General features: G+C 40.6%; 1 protein-coding gene across 1 annotated transcript; it reads right to left on the bottom strand.

Annotated features, from left to right (window-relative positions):
* Positions 1–769: 769 nt before the first annotated feature.
* On the bottom strand, positions 770–8,890 carry LOC115815734 (PAK4-inhibitor INKA2-like). The gene is made up of 2 exons (XM_030778729.1): positions 8,822–8,890; positions 770–1,834 (listed from the first exon to the last, which is right to left on the bottom strand). Exons 1-2 carry the CDS (start codon positions 8,888–8,890, stop codon positions 770–772), a joined length of 1,134 nt encoding a protein of 377 aa, XP_030634589.1.
* Positions 8,891–17,243: the final 8,353 nt, after the last annotated feature.

Raw genomic sequence — 17,243 nt, 5'->3', positions numbered from 1 at the left:
TGAGGAAGAAGGGTCATTTACACAAAGACGCCAACGAAAACGTCTAACTGGAGAGATGAAGAGATTTGGGAACTTCTGTCGGTAACGGCCGAGGCCAAAATCGTCAGACAAAAGTCAGTAGCCTCGTCCGCCATTTTCGGTGTGTTGTAAACAAAACACTGCATTTTCGCAGCATACTTTTTGCATCATGTCCTGCCTCCTGCATGCTCTGCCCAGGTGCCACCCCTTGCCTAAACCAAACGGAGTATATCGAGTAGGGGACAATGCGTCTGACACTGTCTCCTGTTGTGTGCTACATGTGTGAAAGGGCAACTTCTGACAAAATGCGAACCTGATTCTGCGGACATAGTCCATAGTGCATACGTGAAAACGAATATAATGCCACAGAACATTTGGTGACCTTACAGTGAAACATTAAGGAAGAGAGATCTAAATAAATTTGTGAGGAACGGACAAACATGGGATATTTGGCAGCAGTCTTGAAGTCACAGACCAAACAATAACCTGTCTTTAAATGAGACGGTCGAGATAAGTCTGACAAAGTATAAAAACAATCTAAGTAAGATTATTAAACCCTCACTTAATAAACACCAAATGTAGCACTGCCTTAGGAATCCATCCATAAGAGGAAGACCTACTCTTGCACCCTGAGGGTTCTAACAGATTGTCAGCCATACAGTCAAGTTCATATTAACAAAACAAACAAACAAACAGCAAGACATCCTCTGGTTCCGTCGAGCACTGCCAGTAACCTCTACGCAAAATCATTTTAAACCCACACTGCCGTGCTATAGTCAAACGAGGGATGCATTGTCTCCACATTCTCTGCCTGTCTCCTGTCTATATAAATTCCTGAGTATTGATTCCTCTCCTCTGTTGGGTTAGAGCAGGCTCTGCCCTTGCTCTGCTGCCCCCCTGCCCAGAATGGCAGGTAAAAGCCGCCTTTGTTCTTTGCCACCTTCTTGGGCCTCTTGAAAAGCTCAGCCTGTGGGTTGTGATCTAGTGGCATCCACCCAGGCTTCTCTTTCAGTAGCTTGTCACGATCTGGACGCACACTACGTAAGAACTTCTTGAAGATGTTGGTAGTCAGGGAGAGCCTCCGACAGAGCTCCTGTGAGCGACTGAGACGTAGTGGGTGGGCTGGGGAGTCAGGCCTGCCTCCTCCCTGCTCCTCCTCTTCAGAATACCTCTCCACCTCAGGCAGGTCCAGCCAGTTGCCCACCAGATCAGCAAAGACATTGTCACCAAGCACCAGAGGTTGACGGTTCCGGCTACGACTCATGAGTGATGAGGTCCAATCACTGGAGTCATCCAAGCTGTCCTGTGAGTAGTTATTATCCAGAGATGGTCCCTCACGTGAAAGGCTGTGGAGTATGCTAGACAGATCCACAACTTGTGGTGGATTAGCTGGGTGTGTCAGATTAGCTGGATTGGATGGACATTGGTGTTGGTCTTTAGACTCCATGTCCATGTAACTCAGCCGTGGACCACAGAAGTCTACTTGTGGGGCTGAATATCCTGAGACCCTCCTAGACAATGGCAGGCTCTCACTCTCTAGACTGGAAGAAGAGGGAGACGTTTCTAGGCTGTTACAATGAAAATGCTGAGTGTTCAGTTGATCCTCATGAACTAACTGTGATCTATGGTCCTGAGGATCCTGATTTGGGCAGTGGACATCTGTCTCAGTTGGAAGCTGAGCTGTTTGTCCTGGTCTTCCTGAGATCTCCAGCCGCTCAAGGGCTGTTTGGACCTGGAGAAGTTTGAGTTCTTGTAGAGCACCCATCATGGAGTTCATCTGTGCGTGAAGACCATCACCAGCCTCCTTCATGGAGAGCTGCAGGGAAAGGATAGAAGAGGACAAAAGCAAACAACATCAATGATTTTGAAGACAAAAGCACCAGCGGAGAAACCTTTTTGTAAGCATTTGAATATTTACCCCTCTAGAGAGCCTATGGCTGCATCAACATCAGTATTATAGTATTCCAGTATTCCACAGAATTCACTGATCAACAGATTTGCTGATCAACATGCTGATCAACAAATTCGTACGGTCAGAAAACACTGGCATAGTTTTTCAAACCGCACCACAGAAAAAACAAGTACACCACAAAAAGACCTACAGAAAGAAAATGGAAAACTTGTATCATCACACCTTTTTGATCTCTTAATGACGGTCTATCTGTTTTACTTTCCCAAAGGAAAACAACACCTTTTCTTCTCCTCTCTTTTGTGGAAGGACTGTCTACTTTACAGCTTTTTTGTGTTCTCTCTGTTTCCATCATGTGACCTAGTTTGAGTGACAGATCCTCCATATGGCCTGCGTCTGAAGGGAAGAATGTGCTCCTGGCAGCTGCAGGATGGCAGAGAGAAAGTATCTGGCTCCACCATGCCACTCTCCTAATGCACTGAGAGCTTGAGTCAAGCAGCCCAACCGTTTGGCCTGAGAAACAACAACCCTCTGAGGACATGCAGTTAAATTTAACACCAGCCTTACAAGGGTTTTGTTGTTAAAATATTTCTATAAACATACTTGTTTGACGTTTCAGAAACAAAAAAAAGTCAAGTGCATAATTGCAATATCTTGTTGCATCCACAAAACAGTCTATATGACATAAACTTGATGAAGACCCTGCAGAATTAATAGAAATCAGTCCCCTAGTTGTACGCAAGAACAAACCACATATTTGTTTATAGCCTGGCTGTATTTCTAGTCACAGATCATTTCGACAACTGTAGCTTCTCAGTAAGCTAAAAGACAATGAGAACTAATGGCTTACCTTGCATCAACTTTCACAGAAAGGTTTTATGCCCTTCTGGTTACCCTGGCTCTAGTCTTCTCACCTTTCAAAGGCCAAGTCTGCTTGTCCTTTATAGTCCTTTATAGTCCCCTGCCAATTGGAGACCTTGTCCAGGCCTGGCAACCAATAGGCTCTGTCTAGACTTTAATCCCAAACAGCCGGGGAAAGGTTCACTCAAGCAAAATTGACTGACAAAGAGTGAGAGTTCCTGCAGCAGTGGGATGAGCGGCGGTGGGGGTGGGCTGTCTGCCATATGTTAAGGCGGTACTCTTTTACTCATAATGATTTTAATTATGGGCTCTGTCAGAGCAGGGAGGCTGAGAGCAGGAGAGTGATGGACAGTTATGTTAGTACAGTTGCTAACTATGCATTGTCTGTGTCAAGGCTGTCCCTGACTTCATGGATGGGCATTATGTTAAGTATGCGTTTAACTGATAATATGATTGATTTGCCATGTAAATGTAAACAAAATAGTTTAAGCTCTGACTCAAAAAATATTTAAACAGATGAATAGATACCTAGAATCTGTGTAGCGCCAATCCCACACTAATCTCAGACTGACAACAGGCAGTTATTCTTAACGACAGAGCCATTTGAGACAGATTATTTTATTTGCCATAAAAAGCAAGTTGGACACACTTAGATTATGGATATATGCTTTGAAACATGGCACATGGAAAGAGATAAGACCATAAAGTTGGGGACAAAATAACATGAATGCAGTTACAGCCTTCAGTTAGCTCATACTCAGACTCAATACATTAATCATAAACCATGAGGTTTACTCGGCCCTGTATAGCTCTAGACACCACATACATATGGCTGACATCATTAGGGGGAACTAGACATCTTGAAGAGCTGGGTAACTGTACATAATTACTGTTTACTTCAGTGACTCTATGGGTACTGTCACACAAAGTGTTACATTCTGCCTTTGCAGATACCTTCCATAAGCCTTTCACAAGCATTACATGCCTAAATAATTCAAGGCTAACCCAGCATGTAGCACTCAACACTCAACTTTAATTCCAATATGAACCAAGCTTATGTCTTCTAGCTGACTCATTTGTTAATGGAGGATATGTCATCCTCTGGTGCTGTAATATTTGCATGCAATCAAATGCGCCCCTACATCCATTCCTGCATATTCTGAAAATCATTTTAAAGTGCCCTGAACATCATTTTAGCAGAGGTCCCTGGAGATCTGTAGAGCCGCTTTGAGTTTGACCGAAAGAACACATCGTTTCCTCTTGCAACTCTTTTTAAATGAATCCAGGATTATGTGTTAAGGGCTAATGCTTGTGTTGAGTACAGTATCTAGTTGATCACCTTTACTGCTCTTTCTGTTGGTCAACTCACAGCACCATGGGCAGACGCAGTCTCGTCCCCTGAACAAGTCCTTTTTTTCTGATTAGAGTTACTACATCTGCTTTCTCTGCTGGCCGTCTGTCTGCCCTGCGTTACTTTCCCTGGCTATCCCGGATGTTTATACTGTTACGCTGATCATATCCCTTAATGATGCACTGAAAAAATGAACTTCCCTCTCTAAATACATACCAAATGAGTGCCTCTTAAAACTCTATAGATCTTGCTTAGTGTCCACTGCTGATTAGGAAAATAAGTTTTGAGGACAGCATAAACCTTCCTGTGTTCTCTGCATGCAGCAGAAACTGACATGCAGTGTTCATTTGCAGATTTTCTCATTTTCATTACTATGATCACACCAGAACGTTACATAATGTCCATTAAATTACAAATTATGCAACACATGGAATTAAGAATTAGATATACGCTTGACTGAAGGCTAGGGGTGAATCGGCTGAAGAGATAGAGCAGAGATGTGTGCTAAACACTGATACACAAAGAGTTTGGAAGCTAAAAATAAAGGTTTGTCTATACACTGAGCTAGTGCAGACATCTTGATATTCCTGCAGCTTTACACAGAGAGGGAGTGAAGTGTTGAATTAACTAATGTGGCAGTGCAATAACCAGCAGCAGTGAACTAATGGTGGATGACGTTATACTCATTTTTCATCTGCTCATGGTTGCATTCACTTTGCTCCTTGTATAGAATCCCTACCAGTGTTACATTTCAAACTATATAGCTCTTAAAGTCACGGATGCATTCAGCTTAAATACTCAGAACCTCCTGGTGACAGAACTATGCATCTTATCTACAACCTGTCATTATCAAAGTCTGCTTTCACCAAGTTTGACGAGAGGCAATAAAATTCATGCAGGCCTGATACAGAGCACCCATTGAGTGATGGATGCAAATGCTTAAAGCAGAGAGAAGAGTGTCTTTCTTTGGATCCATTAAAAAGCTGTACACATACACACATGCATCTGAGGTTGCAGTCATCAAGCCTAATAAGACCATTTATAGTGGAGTTAAGCAGACCTATTTCATGCCATGGGAGTTAATGGGGCTATTCACTATGCTCATTCGGGAGGAGGAAATGAGGCAGCAAAGGTTATCAAACCCAGAGTTGTTAAGGCAGTGCGTTTATTTCATAGCACTGCTAATTAAATATGAATGCTGCCTTATGCAGGTCAACGGTAGAAATGTGATCTGTGTCCAGAGGGATACAGAGTGTGTCTCTATGCTGGCGTAAACTTTTAGGGGTAGGGTGGGGTTGGCTCTTGGGGCCTTGACACTGGGAGGTGGTCTAATTGTCAGTTTCCTGGCAGACATTATGTTCTACGTAGTAAGCTAATTGGTAAGGGGCAGATTTGACAAGAGAGAATCAGGTATGCTGAAAAGATTGAAACTGAGACTTCTGTTAAGAGAATAAAACTCTTAACAATGACCAATATCACCCAGAAGTGAGATAAGAGATGGTTTGAAAATTTAATACAAGTCGTTTTGCAAAGTTTCTTCCTGTTTATCAGTACTTTCCAAGAATAATGTTACACATACTATTCAAATGGTTTATTTTAATGCAAAAGGGATGCATTCCAGAAATATTACCTCCATAATGTTCAGTGTTTCACTGCTTCATGATCTATACACTACATCAGCTATACATAAACAACCATTTGTATGTATTTCTATTCAGTGAGGTATATAATTTCCTACTGACCTATTTAGAATAAGTGTCTCAAATTCTCATAGAGAATTCAAAACTGCACAACCATAACAGCAAACTGTACAGTCTTGGCAAAAAAAAACCCATTACACATTATTTGTTAAAGTAGTTAATTCTTTCTTCCCGAACAATATTTATTATAGTTAAAGATCAAGTTACAGTAACACAAACTGATTGGATATTATCATATTGTTCAGAGTATCCGAAAGTATTTATCAAAATCAAGGCAGGATGTCTCAGAACGGAACAAAAGCTTATTTTACCACCCATTTCCCCCCTTTATCTGCCTGTTCACTTAAACAAATCCATATGATTACCCCCAAAATACAAACAAACGCATATGGGCAGTTAAGAAGCTCCAGTTCAATTACTCTCCATGAGTTACTCCATGGAGCACATATGCTGAGGGGAACTTGCTCAGTGTTCTGTGATTGGGCAGAAACACAGCAACCTACACAGAACAATCATGTGAGCTTATCAGCCACATCTCCAGCACAATGATCACACACACACACACACACACACACACGCACACACACACGCGCACACACACACACACACACACACGCTCACAAACACACATGCACGTCCCACAGCTGCCACCAGGGCCCAGGCCAATTTTAGCCAAGGGGAAGGAAGGGCCGTTTGAAGAATGAAACCACAAGAGAGGCACAGGCTGAACAAGTGCAGTCCCATTCTTGTTCCTAATTGAGAGCAGAAACAAACAATTCTGTTTGTGCCCACCTGAAATAAAGCTTAGACTGAATATGCACACACTTGACATATTCATAGTTTTCTTCAAGAAATAGATTTGACTGCTCTGAGAGCCATGTCAAATGGCACATGAATGTAATGCAGTTCTTCAGCACCCATTTTCATTTCAAAGCGCTGCCTTCTCCTTCATTTCTAAAGTGAGATCGCAATGCAGATACTTCACTCTCTTGCTCTGGGAAGCAGCAGGCATGCTAGTAAGGCAGCTGCATGTTTAAAGCAGAAAACTGAGGTAGAAACTTAAAACTTCACAGTTCTCTGTTATTATTGCATTGTTCAAATAGCCTGTATTAATTTTACAGCATTTTGCCTTGCTATGGTGGCTAAGCCCTGTTAATTTCTCTTCTCGATGGATTTATGCACTGGTATGTATACCAGCATCAAGAGCTCTAAAAGTAAACGGTGATGTTCGTTGTACTAGGGATCCTGCTCACCCATTTTGGTTGTGTTTTCAGCTATAGTCAGCATTGCCTGAAATAACCTACAAAGGTCAGAGATCAGGGTCCTGAGTGACCTCTTCTCCCACACACAGACTGACCCAACGGCTCCACTGATTGGAAGTGTTCACAGAAGTCTCTGACAGAGAGCAGTCAGTTAAAATACTGGTGTCATTATGTCTTTTGCTACAAATGACAATCTTTCCTTATAGATACTTTACAGGGTGTTAGCACTAAGAATGTTACTAACCTACAGCTATCACTCTATATGACCTTACATAACCATCAACAGTTCAAAGCTATACACAGAGGAGGTTTAATTGGGTTGTCAGTTTAACTAGTCTTTTAGGCATATGAGCTTCGGTCCAATCATGGAGTAGCCAGTCGAGTGGCATTACAGCACCAGAATAGGCAGACAGACATGTGGCATCTTTGGCACAGACATTACCTGTAAACATGACACAGCAACAGACTGTACTCTGCAGGGAGCAGAACAAGAGACTGTTTCTCTCCTAACTGCATCTGTTATTCATCTCTGTTGTTTTGCTTCATCAATAAGAGAACATACTGCTTTTTTCAGTTGGCAAACTATGATTATGGCAACCATGACACAGCATGGCATCTCTCTGCCTCCTTGATCTTGGTGCAGCTTAAAAAAATATGAGGCTAATTTTTGAAGCTGTCTTGGCAGCAGCATTGTGGTGCAGATTGTGGTTCTTCACCATTGTCATATCAAATACAAATGGTACTAGTGCTTCCTAAGTTTGACAGCTGAGAGCAAATAATAAAAAGCAAAGACACACTACAGAAGATAAAAGTTGGACCAAATACACTATGCGCTGTAAAGAAGATGAAACCGAAATAAATTGGTGTCAGCTCTTCTGTACTATACCGTCACTTTAATATTTCAGAGAGAGTAGCTTCTGGCATCTTTTACAAGACAATCTGAGAGATTAACTGTAGATTTGTTTGGAGGACTGTACATTAATAATAGAAAAAACACGCTGATATGTTGTTTTATTTGTATTCGGTTCAGAAAGAAATAATTCACAGAGTGCACTTCTTAAGATTGAGTGCATGTAAGGGACTATGGAACCAACCATTTAAATTTCTTTATTTAGAATCAATTGCCCGTTGGAATGTAATAAGATATATGAGACACGTTTCTCACCGGGAGACAGCACAGAAAATACAGGGGTTTGAACACAGAACAGAGTCCACACTACATTAGTCCTTAACTTTCTGCAGTCTACACTGGGAAGAAGCGGTAAGAGTCCACTGAGGAGAGAACGTCTCTTATGAGACTGTCATCGCCGATGAAAAGGAAAAAAACATTCCAGATGATACCGTTAGTACACAATGCGCGCAGATGTTACTGGAACCTAACGTGCATCGAAAACAAAACACAAACGCGTTTTGATACCCTGTAGCCGATGTACTGGCAAAATCAGAGTTTGGAGAGAGTCAGTTTTGTTTGTTTATATCAAGGCGATTTACACAAGACGTTGCCTCAAAATAACATGCTAGGATACATTTAAAGTCGTGCGAAAAAGAAATATGATGTTACAGAGAAAAACACACCCGCTTACCGTGCGTAATGGCGCATATGTCCAACCATATACAGTGGCGTATTCGTGTTCATACATAATAGCATTGCTTTAACCAATTCCAGACTGATATAAACGAACAGAAATGATCAAGCTTCAGGCTGATTAGGTATACATACCAGTTCCTGCTTCAGGCGCCTCAGACAAGTATCCATGTTTTTGCGTTCGGATTTTGAAAGGTGGTCCATCTCCTAAGTGTTGTATTAATGCAACCACTCGGTCGACAGTTTTATAGCATCACTCCTCTATTATGTTGTATGAGCAGCAAAAGCATTTTGGGGTGATGAATCAAACTTACTTCTTTCGTTTTTTTCTATAAAAGTAAAGCAACGCATACAACGCAAAACATGTTCATAACTTCCAAGAATGTGTATTTCTATCCCCGGTACCGTTATTCTTCAGCAGTTCGCCACCTCTGTAACGGTTATCCCCGGGCGGGCTTAGGATATCAATGACAGGCGGTCAGTGTCTCCGTCGCACCGCACGCTGCTTTGAAAGGCTGTGAGCTTTTTTTTTTTTTTTTACACTGACCAGAGCGCTTACGTTTAGCAAATAACCCTTCCCTCAAAAAGATTCAAGAGACATTTCCTTTTGAGTGCAGCTTTCTCGCAGGCAGTGACTTAAATCAGCCTCATCTCAAGCCGAAGAGATCTTACACTGTAGATCTTAAATTTTGATCAATGAACAGACATAGTTGCCTGGTATAAGCTACTTTGTACAGAAGTGCCGGTTTGGTGAGCAATACCAGGGAAAGTAACACTGTTTCGTCAGTGCAATTACAGAAAAATAGGATTTGTGGTGTTTTATTCTAATTTCAGAATAGTTAACAGCAAAATATGTACCACGACTCTGACGTTACATTTCCATTGAATTCCCATTATTTCATGTCAGTGGTTTGCTTACTGTTGTCATTATAATTTACATGATACACAGGGAGAAACATTAGCCGATTAAAGAGTTTCTCTTGAGAAAGAAAGGGCGTTTAACCACCTGAGTGCTAAAATCTTTGTAGTATAACCTACATGGAAAACAGGCACCTGTGTTGATCAGGCTTAGGCCAAATGTCACAAAGAATTAACATTTCATGCACATGTTCTTCTTCTGATAGGCTTTAAAAAGACCAGGAGTTACGTATTTATCCTGAGACTTTGAAAACAGTAAGAATTTTGATTCCTTAAGGTCAATTTATTGTTTAATCTTAGAGAGTGGTCAAATTTTGATCTTGATGACCAAGACTTTGTGTTTGACATATTAGTCATTCTTCAATGTTATGGCTTATTGCTGCCTGTGGACACACTTGAATGCAAATAATGGGTTACTAGACAAATAAAGGGAGCACACCTATGGAAATAAGAGATATATCAAAAGCAAGTGTTTCCACACAGGTGTCGCAGTTCATTAAACTATCAAAAGCTCACCATACATAGAAACATGTATAAAAGTGCTGGGCAGGAGCAATTATCCATTATTTATGTCACTATTTACATTACGTGTACATTACATTTAGTTAGCTTATAAGTGGAGAAACAATCCAAGCTCCAATGTAGTGAGATACCTGTGAGTAAGTGTGGAGTATTAAATCTGTTTAAAAGTGCAAGCAATAAGTACGGGTTTTATTTCAAGACAGAGACAAGAAGGTAGGTAGAGAAGAACACAGTAGGTACATGTAAGGCATGTTAGGGTGTTAGAGGTGTTAGGTGTTAGGAGAGGAGGTGCTACTGGAAAAAGTGAGTCTTCCAGAGGTTTTTGAAGACAGAGAGGGATGCCTCTGCTCTGGCAGTTGGTAGCATGTTCCACCATCAGGGAACCATAAATGAAAACAGTCTGGACTGAGATTGCCTTTTGTGTAGGGATGGCAATGCCAGACAGTGTTCCTTGGAAGAACGCAGTGGGCGAGAAGGAGCCTGATTTTCCTTATGTTGTAAAGAGCGAAGCAGCACTGCCGGGAGACTGATGCAAGATGGTCGGAGAAGGATAGCCGGTCATCAGTCATGACAGAGGTCAGTCTTAGAGAGGTTTAGTTGAAGGTGGCATTCCTTCATCCATGTGGATATGTCTGAGAGACAAGCTGAGATCTGCACTGAGATCGTAGGGTCATCTGGCGGGAATGACAGGTATAGCTGGGTATCATCTGTGTAGCAGTGATATGAGAAGCCATGTGAGCAGATAACTGGACCCAGGGAGATGGTATATATTGCAAAGAGAAGGGGCCCCGGCACTGAGTCTTGGAGCACCCCTTTGGAGAGGCGATGGGATGTGGATGTTTGTCCTTGCCATAGTACATTGAAGGTGCACCCAGTGAGGTAAGATTCAAACCAAGAATGTGGTTTGCCCGAGATGCCCATATCGGAGAGAAGGATGCAGTGGACTGTCCTGCAGCCCTGGCTGCCTTTAGGGCTTCTTTTAGTCAAAACTGATATCTCCTTACTGTGATGTCCACATGTTGCTTTTAAACACACAGCCAAATAGACAGGCAGTTCTAAATCTGCTGAATGCACATGTCAGTCTAGGGTATGAGCAGAACAGTTCATCCACAACAGATGGACACTACAGTTGGGATGCAAATGCACAGAACCATATTCCGTGTAAAAACACACATTTGTGAGTAAGGTGATGCAAAGAGCACTGACAGTTGCTCCCAGAGCAGTGGTCAAAAGTCACACAGTTAGATGAATCATCCTCCATTCCTGTCTTGTCAAGTTAATTACTGCATTTGTGGCTCCTACTAAAAGAAATCTACAGACTACAGGGCTCTGCCCTTAAAACAAAGCGTTGTTTGCACATGCTTTTCTTTTGTCAATGATCTAATATTGTGAACAGTCTTAAAGAAAGTTTGAAGTTTTGTTGACTATTTCATTTGTACAGAGGTGTAACAACACATGGCAGACTGGTAAAAAAGCAGTGTTATGCTGGAACAAATGTGAACTGTACAACAGTGCACTGGCAGGCAGCGAGGGTTTGCTGATTGCTTGGATATTCAGAAGTGTCCAGGCATGCAGGTTATGGTCAGTGAACTTTGTGACAAACTGACGGTATCAGTTAATTATCAAGGACATGCTGGATTAAGTGTTGGTTATGCTGCTTCAAACACCAACTAAAAGAAGTCAATTCCTTCAAACTGAACTGAACGAAGAGTTGCAGATATACTGTTTGTTGACCTAATTCCATCTAAATGAGCAGCATTATCATCTTAATTTTCAACTGTGCTACATGTTAGACTTTCCCAGATGAACGCAAGCAGAGGATGTGGCACGGAATCCAAAAGCAAGCTGGGGCGAGATATATAAATAAATCATTTGGAAATCAGCGCAGTGTGCTTTGGGGAGAAAGATAGAAGCAGCTTTTCATGCCAAGCTTTTACTTTGCTACAGTATTTTGTTCTTGTTATGCTCTTTGAAGAACTGCATAATGACATGTATTTAAAAAACGATTTTAATGTAAGATCTAAAAAGCACTCATGACAGAAGTTGCCCGCCATCTTGCATGACTTTCTTTAATACAGAAAAGAAAAATAGTTGTTCTGCTCCTTCTTTATCATACATATATTTTATTAAGCAGATTTGTTGCAGAGACACTCAGACGCAGTTGCAAATTTTCACTTTTCAGTAGGCTACTGTTTTGAACTTCAGTGGGAGACTGAAAATTTTACTGTGATAACAGACTACTAATGAGTGATGAATATGTCACATAAAATGCCCAGTGAACATAGCACTTTGACAGGCCAAAATAAGGGCTCTGAAAACTATGGGGATGTTTTGAAATCTGCAAATCCCGACCGGATCCACATCCTGACCCGCAGCTGTACATGGGCTTGTTTCCACTTCCCCCCAGCTGTCACCATAACTACCCTGTCTGAGGAGTTCAGTCCAGACCACACAGTACTGGGCGCAGTGACAACAGAGAGAGACATTCATTTCCCTTAGCCTGCTGTACAGAAGAGCAAACTTACCCAGAAGCTTGGACATGCCTTGACTAGAGATGGATCTCAGCGTGTAATTTACAATTTATCTGTCAAAGCAAGACAGACGCTGAACAAAATATACATTAGGAGACTGGGCTCCAGGCTTCAAGAACTGACGCGAAGAGAAGAGTCATGACTGCTTGGGCTGTGGAATATCAAACATGACCAACTACTGAGCAATTAGCCACTCAGGTGGAACAAAGGGAACGCTCCAGCCCTCTAGGAATTGAATGCACTGGGAAGACCTGGAAATGAGGTCACTCTTTCAAGAGGAACTCACTGGAAGAGGACCAGCTGGGTCTTTTTGGAGGATGGACTGGCACAAACTTATGGAAGGAGGGAAAAGCTTTACATTTTAACAGATGCAGTAATCAGCTACATCACAAAAGACAAACACTCTTAAGCTTAATTAACAGACTGCCGAGAGGACATTGTCAGTTACAATGAAAATGTTTTATCGCTCTACTCGTGCTATTTACATGTTCTGCAAAGCCATATTGTTCAGCGGCCATTTTCTTGTCGTCCATAATTCTCCTTTGTGTGATTATCCAGAGGAAGTAAACGATCTGATTAGCACAATGCTGGAACAAGTTTGGAAGTGCCATGTTGCTAAAGAGCATGTTGAGGGAAATTGATGGCTGAAGACAAACTAATCTATCAAATAAAAAGCTTTTAGCAGTGATGGAATAAGCATAAGATGAACAGGTCAAGAAAGGGAAATGATTCTTGAATGTCACTGCTGAGCTTCCCTTACAGCACGTCTGAAGGAGGCATGAAAGCCATTATAAGCCCAAAGTAATCAGTATTCATTCATGTACTCAGTTCAAGGGAGAGGGACTCACAGACGTGAGGGCAGGATGTATTTGAAACATGTGCATACACTCCAAAACACAAATGGATGCATGAATGTCCTGCGGTACACAATGATCCTGTGATAGAACTGATTGAACAAATTATGCGAAATATGTCTCATTTCTCCAGTCTGATGGTGTTATAAGACACAGAGTTATACACTCCTTGGCCACTTTATTAGAAACACCCACCTTGCATGCACTCCTTGTTGTTGTACAATTAGTGACAACAGCCCATCTGTTGCCATGCACAGTTTATGGTTGTCATCCTCTAGCCCTTCATCAGTCATCAGTCTCTGACCACAGCACCGCTGTTGGCTGGGTGTTTTTGGGTGGCTCACTACTCGCAATCCAGCAGTGACACTGACATGTGTAAAAAACCCAGCAACGCTGCTGTGCCTGATATACTTGTACCAGCGTGACACCCACCACCATGCTACTATCATGTTAGTGTCACTGCTGTGTTACAAATAGTTAATTACAAATATAATATTTGATCAGCAGTGCTCCTGTGGTAATAAACTTACCATTGGTGAATGGAGTAGAGGGTGGCTGACAAATTGTGCATGGCAACAGATGGCCTACAGTCTGTAATTGTACACTTATATAGTTTACCTATGAGGTAGGAACAGCTCATAAAGCGGCCTGTGACAGTAGGTCCAAGGTAGGCGTTTCTAATAAAGTAGAGAGCTTATATGAGCTGTGGGCGTTGTATATGAACTTGTCCATGCATAAAGAGTTTTTAATCAGCCACTATCCATTTAGTTTCACTAGGTATTTGTTAGGTGTGGATCCAGAGTGAACTGTCTGATGAAATATCAAGAGGCTCTTCAGATTTCATGAATAATACATGTCTGTATATAAATAATTTTCCAATGCCAGTGGGCGTAGTCTTCATCTGATTTCAGTTCAGCTGCTTTCAACTGTAACGTGACATTGAAAAACAAATACTGCAATGGTGCCATCTAGCGTTGGAAAACTGAAAACAGAACCATTACTTTGCTGGTTTGGAAAAAGAAAGTAGGAAACTGGGGTTGATGCAGTGTGTCTAAATTGCAGAGGGCTTTTTTTTTTTTTAAATATAAACAAGAAAGCAAACAGATATTAGATATCAGACTGGATGACATGTTGGATGTTGGTGTTACCTGTTCATTAATTTGTGTCTCTTTAAGACAGTTTTGTGATTTATGATTCTGACAGTAAGATCAAGACAAGGCTTTAGACTGTTTCATTTTGCCTCATTTTATTATTCGTAATTATAATCTGTTTATAACAGCAACTTATCGTTCCAAGCCAATCATATTTACCAAGTGCAAATGTGCCAGAACATCTTAGAGTGACAGCTAATGAGAATAAATAGTCATTGATTTAAACTGTAATCTAGGCGAATTTAATATGTGTCTATAATGTGATGGAAACGCTATAGATTGGCTGTGCTGAACTACTTTATTGTCTATTCTCAATGTATTGACAGGGCAAAATGTGACGGCTAAGTTAAAAAGACCATATCTGAACAATCCATTACATCATTACTGCATGAATCTTATAAGCAGAGTTTAAGGAACATGATGAAGTCAAATAGTTCATTTTGATAAATTTTCTGGTTGCTCATGTGAATTTCTTATGTATTCCAAAACATAATTTCATGATTTAAATGAGGATTTATTGTGCTTGATTCCATTAATATAAGCCAAGTTTAAGTTCCCGTTTCAAGGTCAGCATTTCTTTTTTGTTGATTTATGAATTCTTTAAATGAAAAAATGACTTTAGATTTTAAACTCAGAGGAGTGAAGGGGCAGATTAACGCGAGTAAAAAACAGGAGCTTTTTTTTTTAAACCCTTTGCTTGAATATAAATTGGTTTACCATATGGTTACATCTGCTGCAGAGGTATTCTGGCATAAAGTTACTGTTTGTTGAAGGAAAATCTTTGTGTGACTGCCTCCAGGTAGAAAAAGCTTTCCATACACCTCAAATGAATCAAGATGTTCTACATGTGCTGAGAAAATAATAATAATAATAATAATAACAATAATAATAATAATAATAATAATGCAAACCAAAACCAGCTTTCTAATTTCTCTGGTCACCATAGAAAAATGACTTTCCGATACGATTTCAGAGAAAGGCTGGAAGCAGTGGGATAACAAATAACAAATGCTGTTGGGGTTTTTTTCCCACATGATGTCATATTTATGCCATATTACTGGCCAAATAATCTCTCTTCACTTACCAGACATTTTGTTTAAATTGAGTTGATTTCCACTGTATACCCAAGTCCCTTAGAGATATAGACATAGATAAGCTTACAAATACTGGATGCATAAGCCCTATCTCTTTATTAGCTGTATGTTAGGCATCAGGTAGGGGTGTTGAAATATATTTTGAAATACACTTCAGATTTAATGTAGATCTACTGAGCTGATTAAAATGTTGTCTTCAACAGGAGGTGAGCTTTCCAAAACCTCCATGCTAAAATACATGGCTCAGATCTGCTCACAATGTCTAAAATGTCTGGCAAGGCCACTAAAATTCTTTTCTAAAGACTGCACAATGTGATGTTGATTTAAAACTCAACTGATTAAACAGACTGACTCTCCAGGGAAGACTGGCAGGTCTTTGTTTGAGGTTTTTGTTTGACTGTGAGAAGCTTTTGTTTGTATAAAACATTTGGTACGGGTCAAATGCAAGAGCTAAATTGCGCAACCTAAGTTTAGGAAGGAAACCGGATACTGTCACACTTATTAGTAATGCATGATTTACCTGAAAAGATTGTGGTATCTAGTTTATAGTGCAGCTCAATTTCTCCGTATCTGAATGCTACAGATCCAGTTCTCTGAGCCCTGATAGCTCAGCACCGGGATTATCACATTTCAAACAGTGCATTGTAATTAAGTACACATTTAGAGAATATTGAGTACTGAGAGTATGAGAAAATCATACGTGGACTTAATTCAGTTTCAGAAAATGTGACTGTGTTTCAACCATAAAATATCGAAGCTACTAGAGAGTAGTCAGGATAAAAAAAAAGGAACAGTTTGAGTCCTTTTTGATGTCAGATTGAAGTCTTTATCAGATGCTTCATAGATAGTTTCACAGGACAAAGTCATAAAACAGAAACAACACCTTACAGAGTATGCACAAAAGACACCCAAACAAAGTTCAAAGGAAAGAAAACAGGAGTAACAAGGGAGACACACACATCAGACTTTTTTTTCTCCTTAAAGGGAATAAAACACTACCAGAGATATATATTTTGATGAGTTTCCTGTTTTTGTTTGGAACCCTTGGGTAAAGACTGATTGTGCTCTCCAGTGCCAAAACAAGGCCACATTTCAGAATTAAATCCCACATGTGTACTCACTATACTCTCAAACAGTTTCACACTTACTGGATACAAAGTCTTCAAATGCATATAGACAATTCACACTGGCAGAATGTAAACGGAAGTTGTGTGTTGTGTGTTTGACTATATGTAGCAAATTAAAGGCATAATTGCACAGTTATTCACTGTATTATTCCTAAAGTTTTACAACTGACCTAGCAAGTAATTTTAAACATGGACTGTCAAATGATAATGTTCTAACTGTCTAATCTGTTTCTATGAAAACGTTGAGCTTAAAATCAGTCATTACTGGGAAAGTCATTCCAGGTCTGCTGTACATTCAACGGACATTAAAGACTACAAAAACTCTGATCAATTGAAAATGTTGAAAGGCAGAATTCAAAA

Source organism: Chanos chanos, chromosome 6, assembly GCF_902362185.1.
Source record: "Chanos chanos chromosome 6, fChaCha1.1, whole genome shotgun sequence".
Classification (NCBI taxonomy): domain Eukaryota; kingdom Metazoa; phylum Chordata; class Actinopteri; order Gonorynchiformes; family Chanidae; genus Chanos; species Chanos chanos.
This window is presented reverse-complemented; position numbering and strand designations above follow the sequence as displayed.

What these genes read in the sequence shown, in the direction of transcription:
- LOC115815734 (XM_030778729.1), bottom strand. Translation starts at nt 8,890, where the DNA reads ATGGACCACCTTTCAAAATCCGAACGCAAAAACATGGATACTTGTCTG. An exon ending in GGCGCCTGAAGCAGGAACTG is followed by an intron (nt 1,835 to 8,821) that starts GTATGTATACCT and finishes CTTTCCCTGCAG; the next exon opens with CTCTCCATGAAGGAGGCTGG.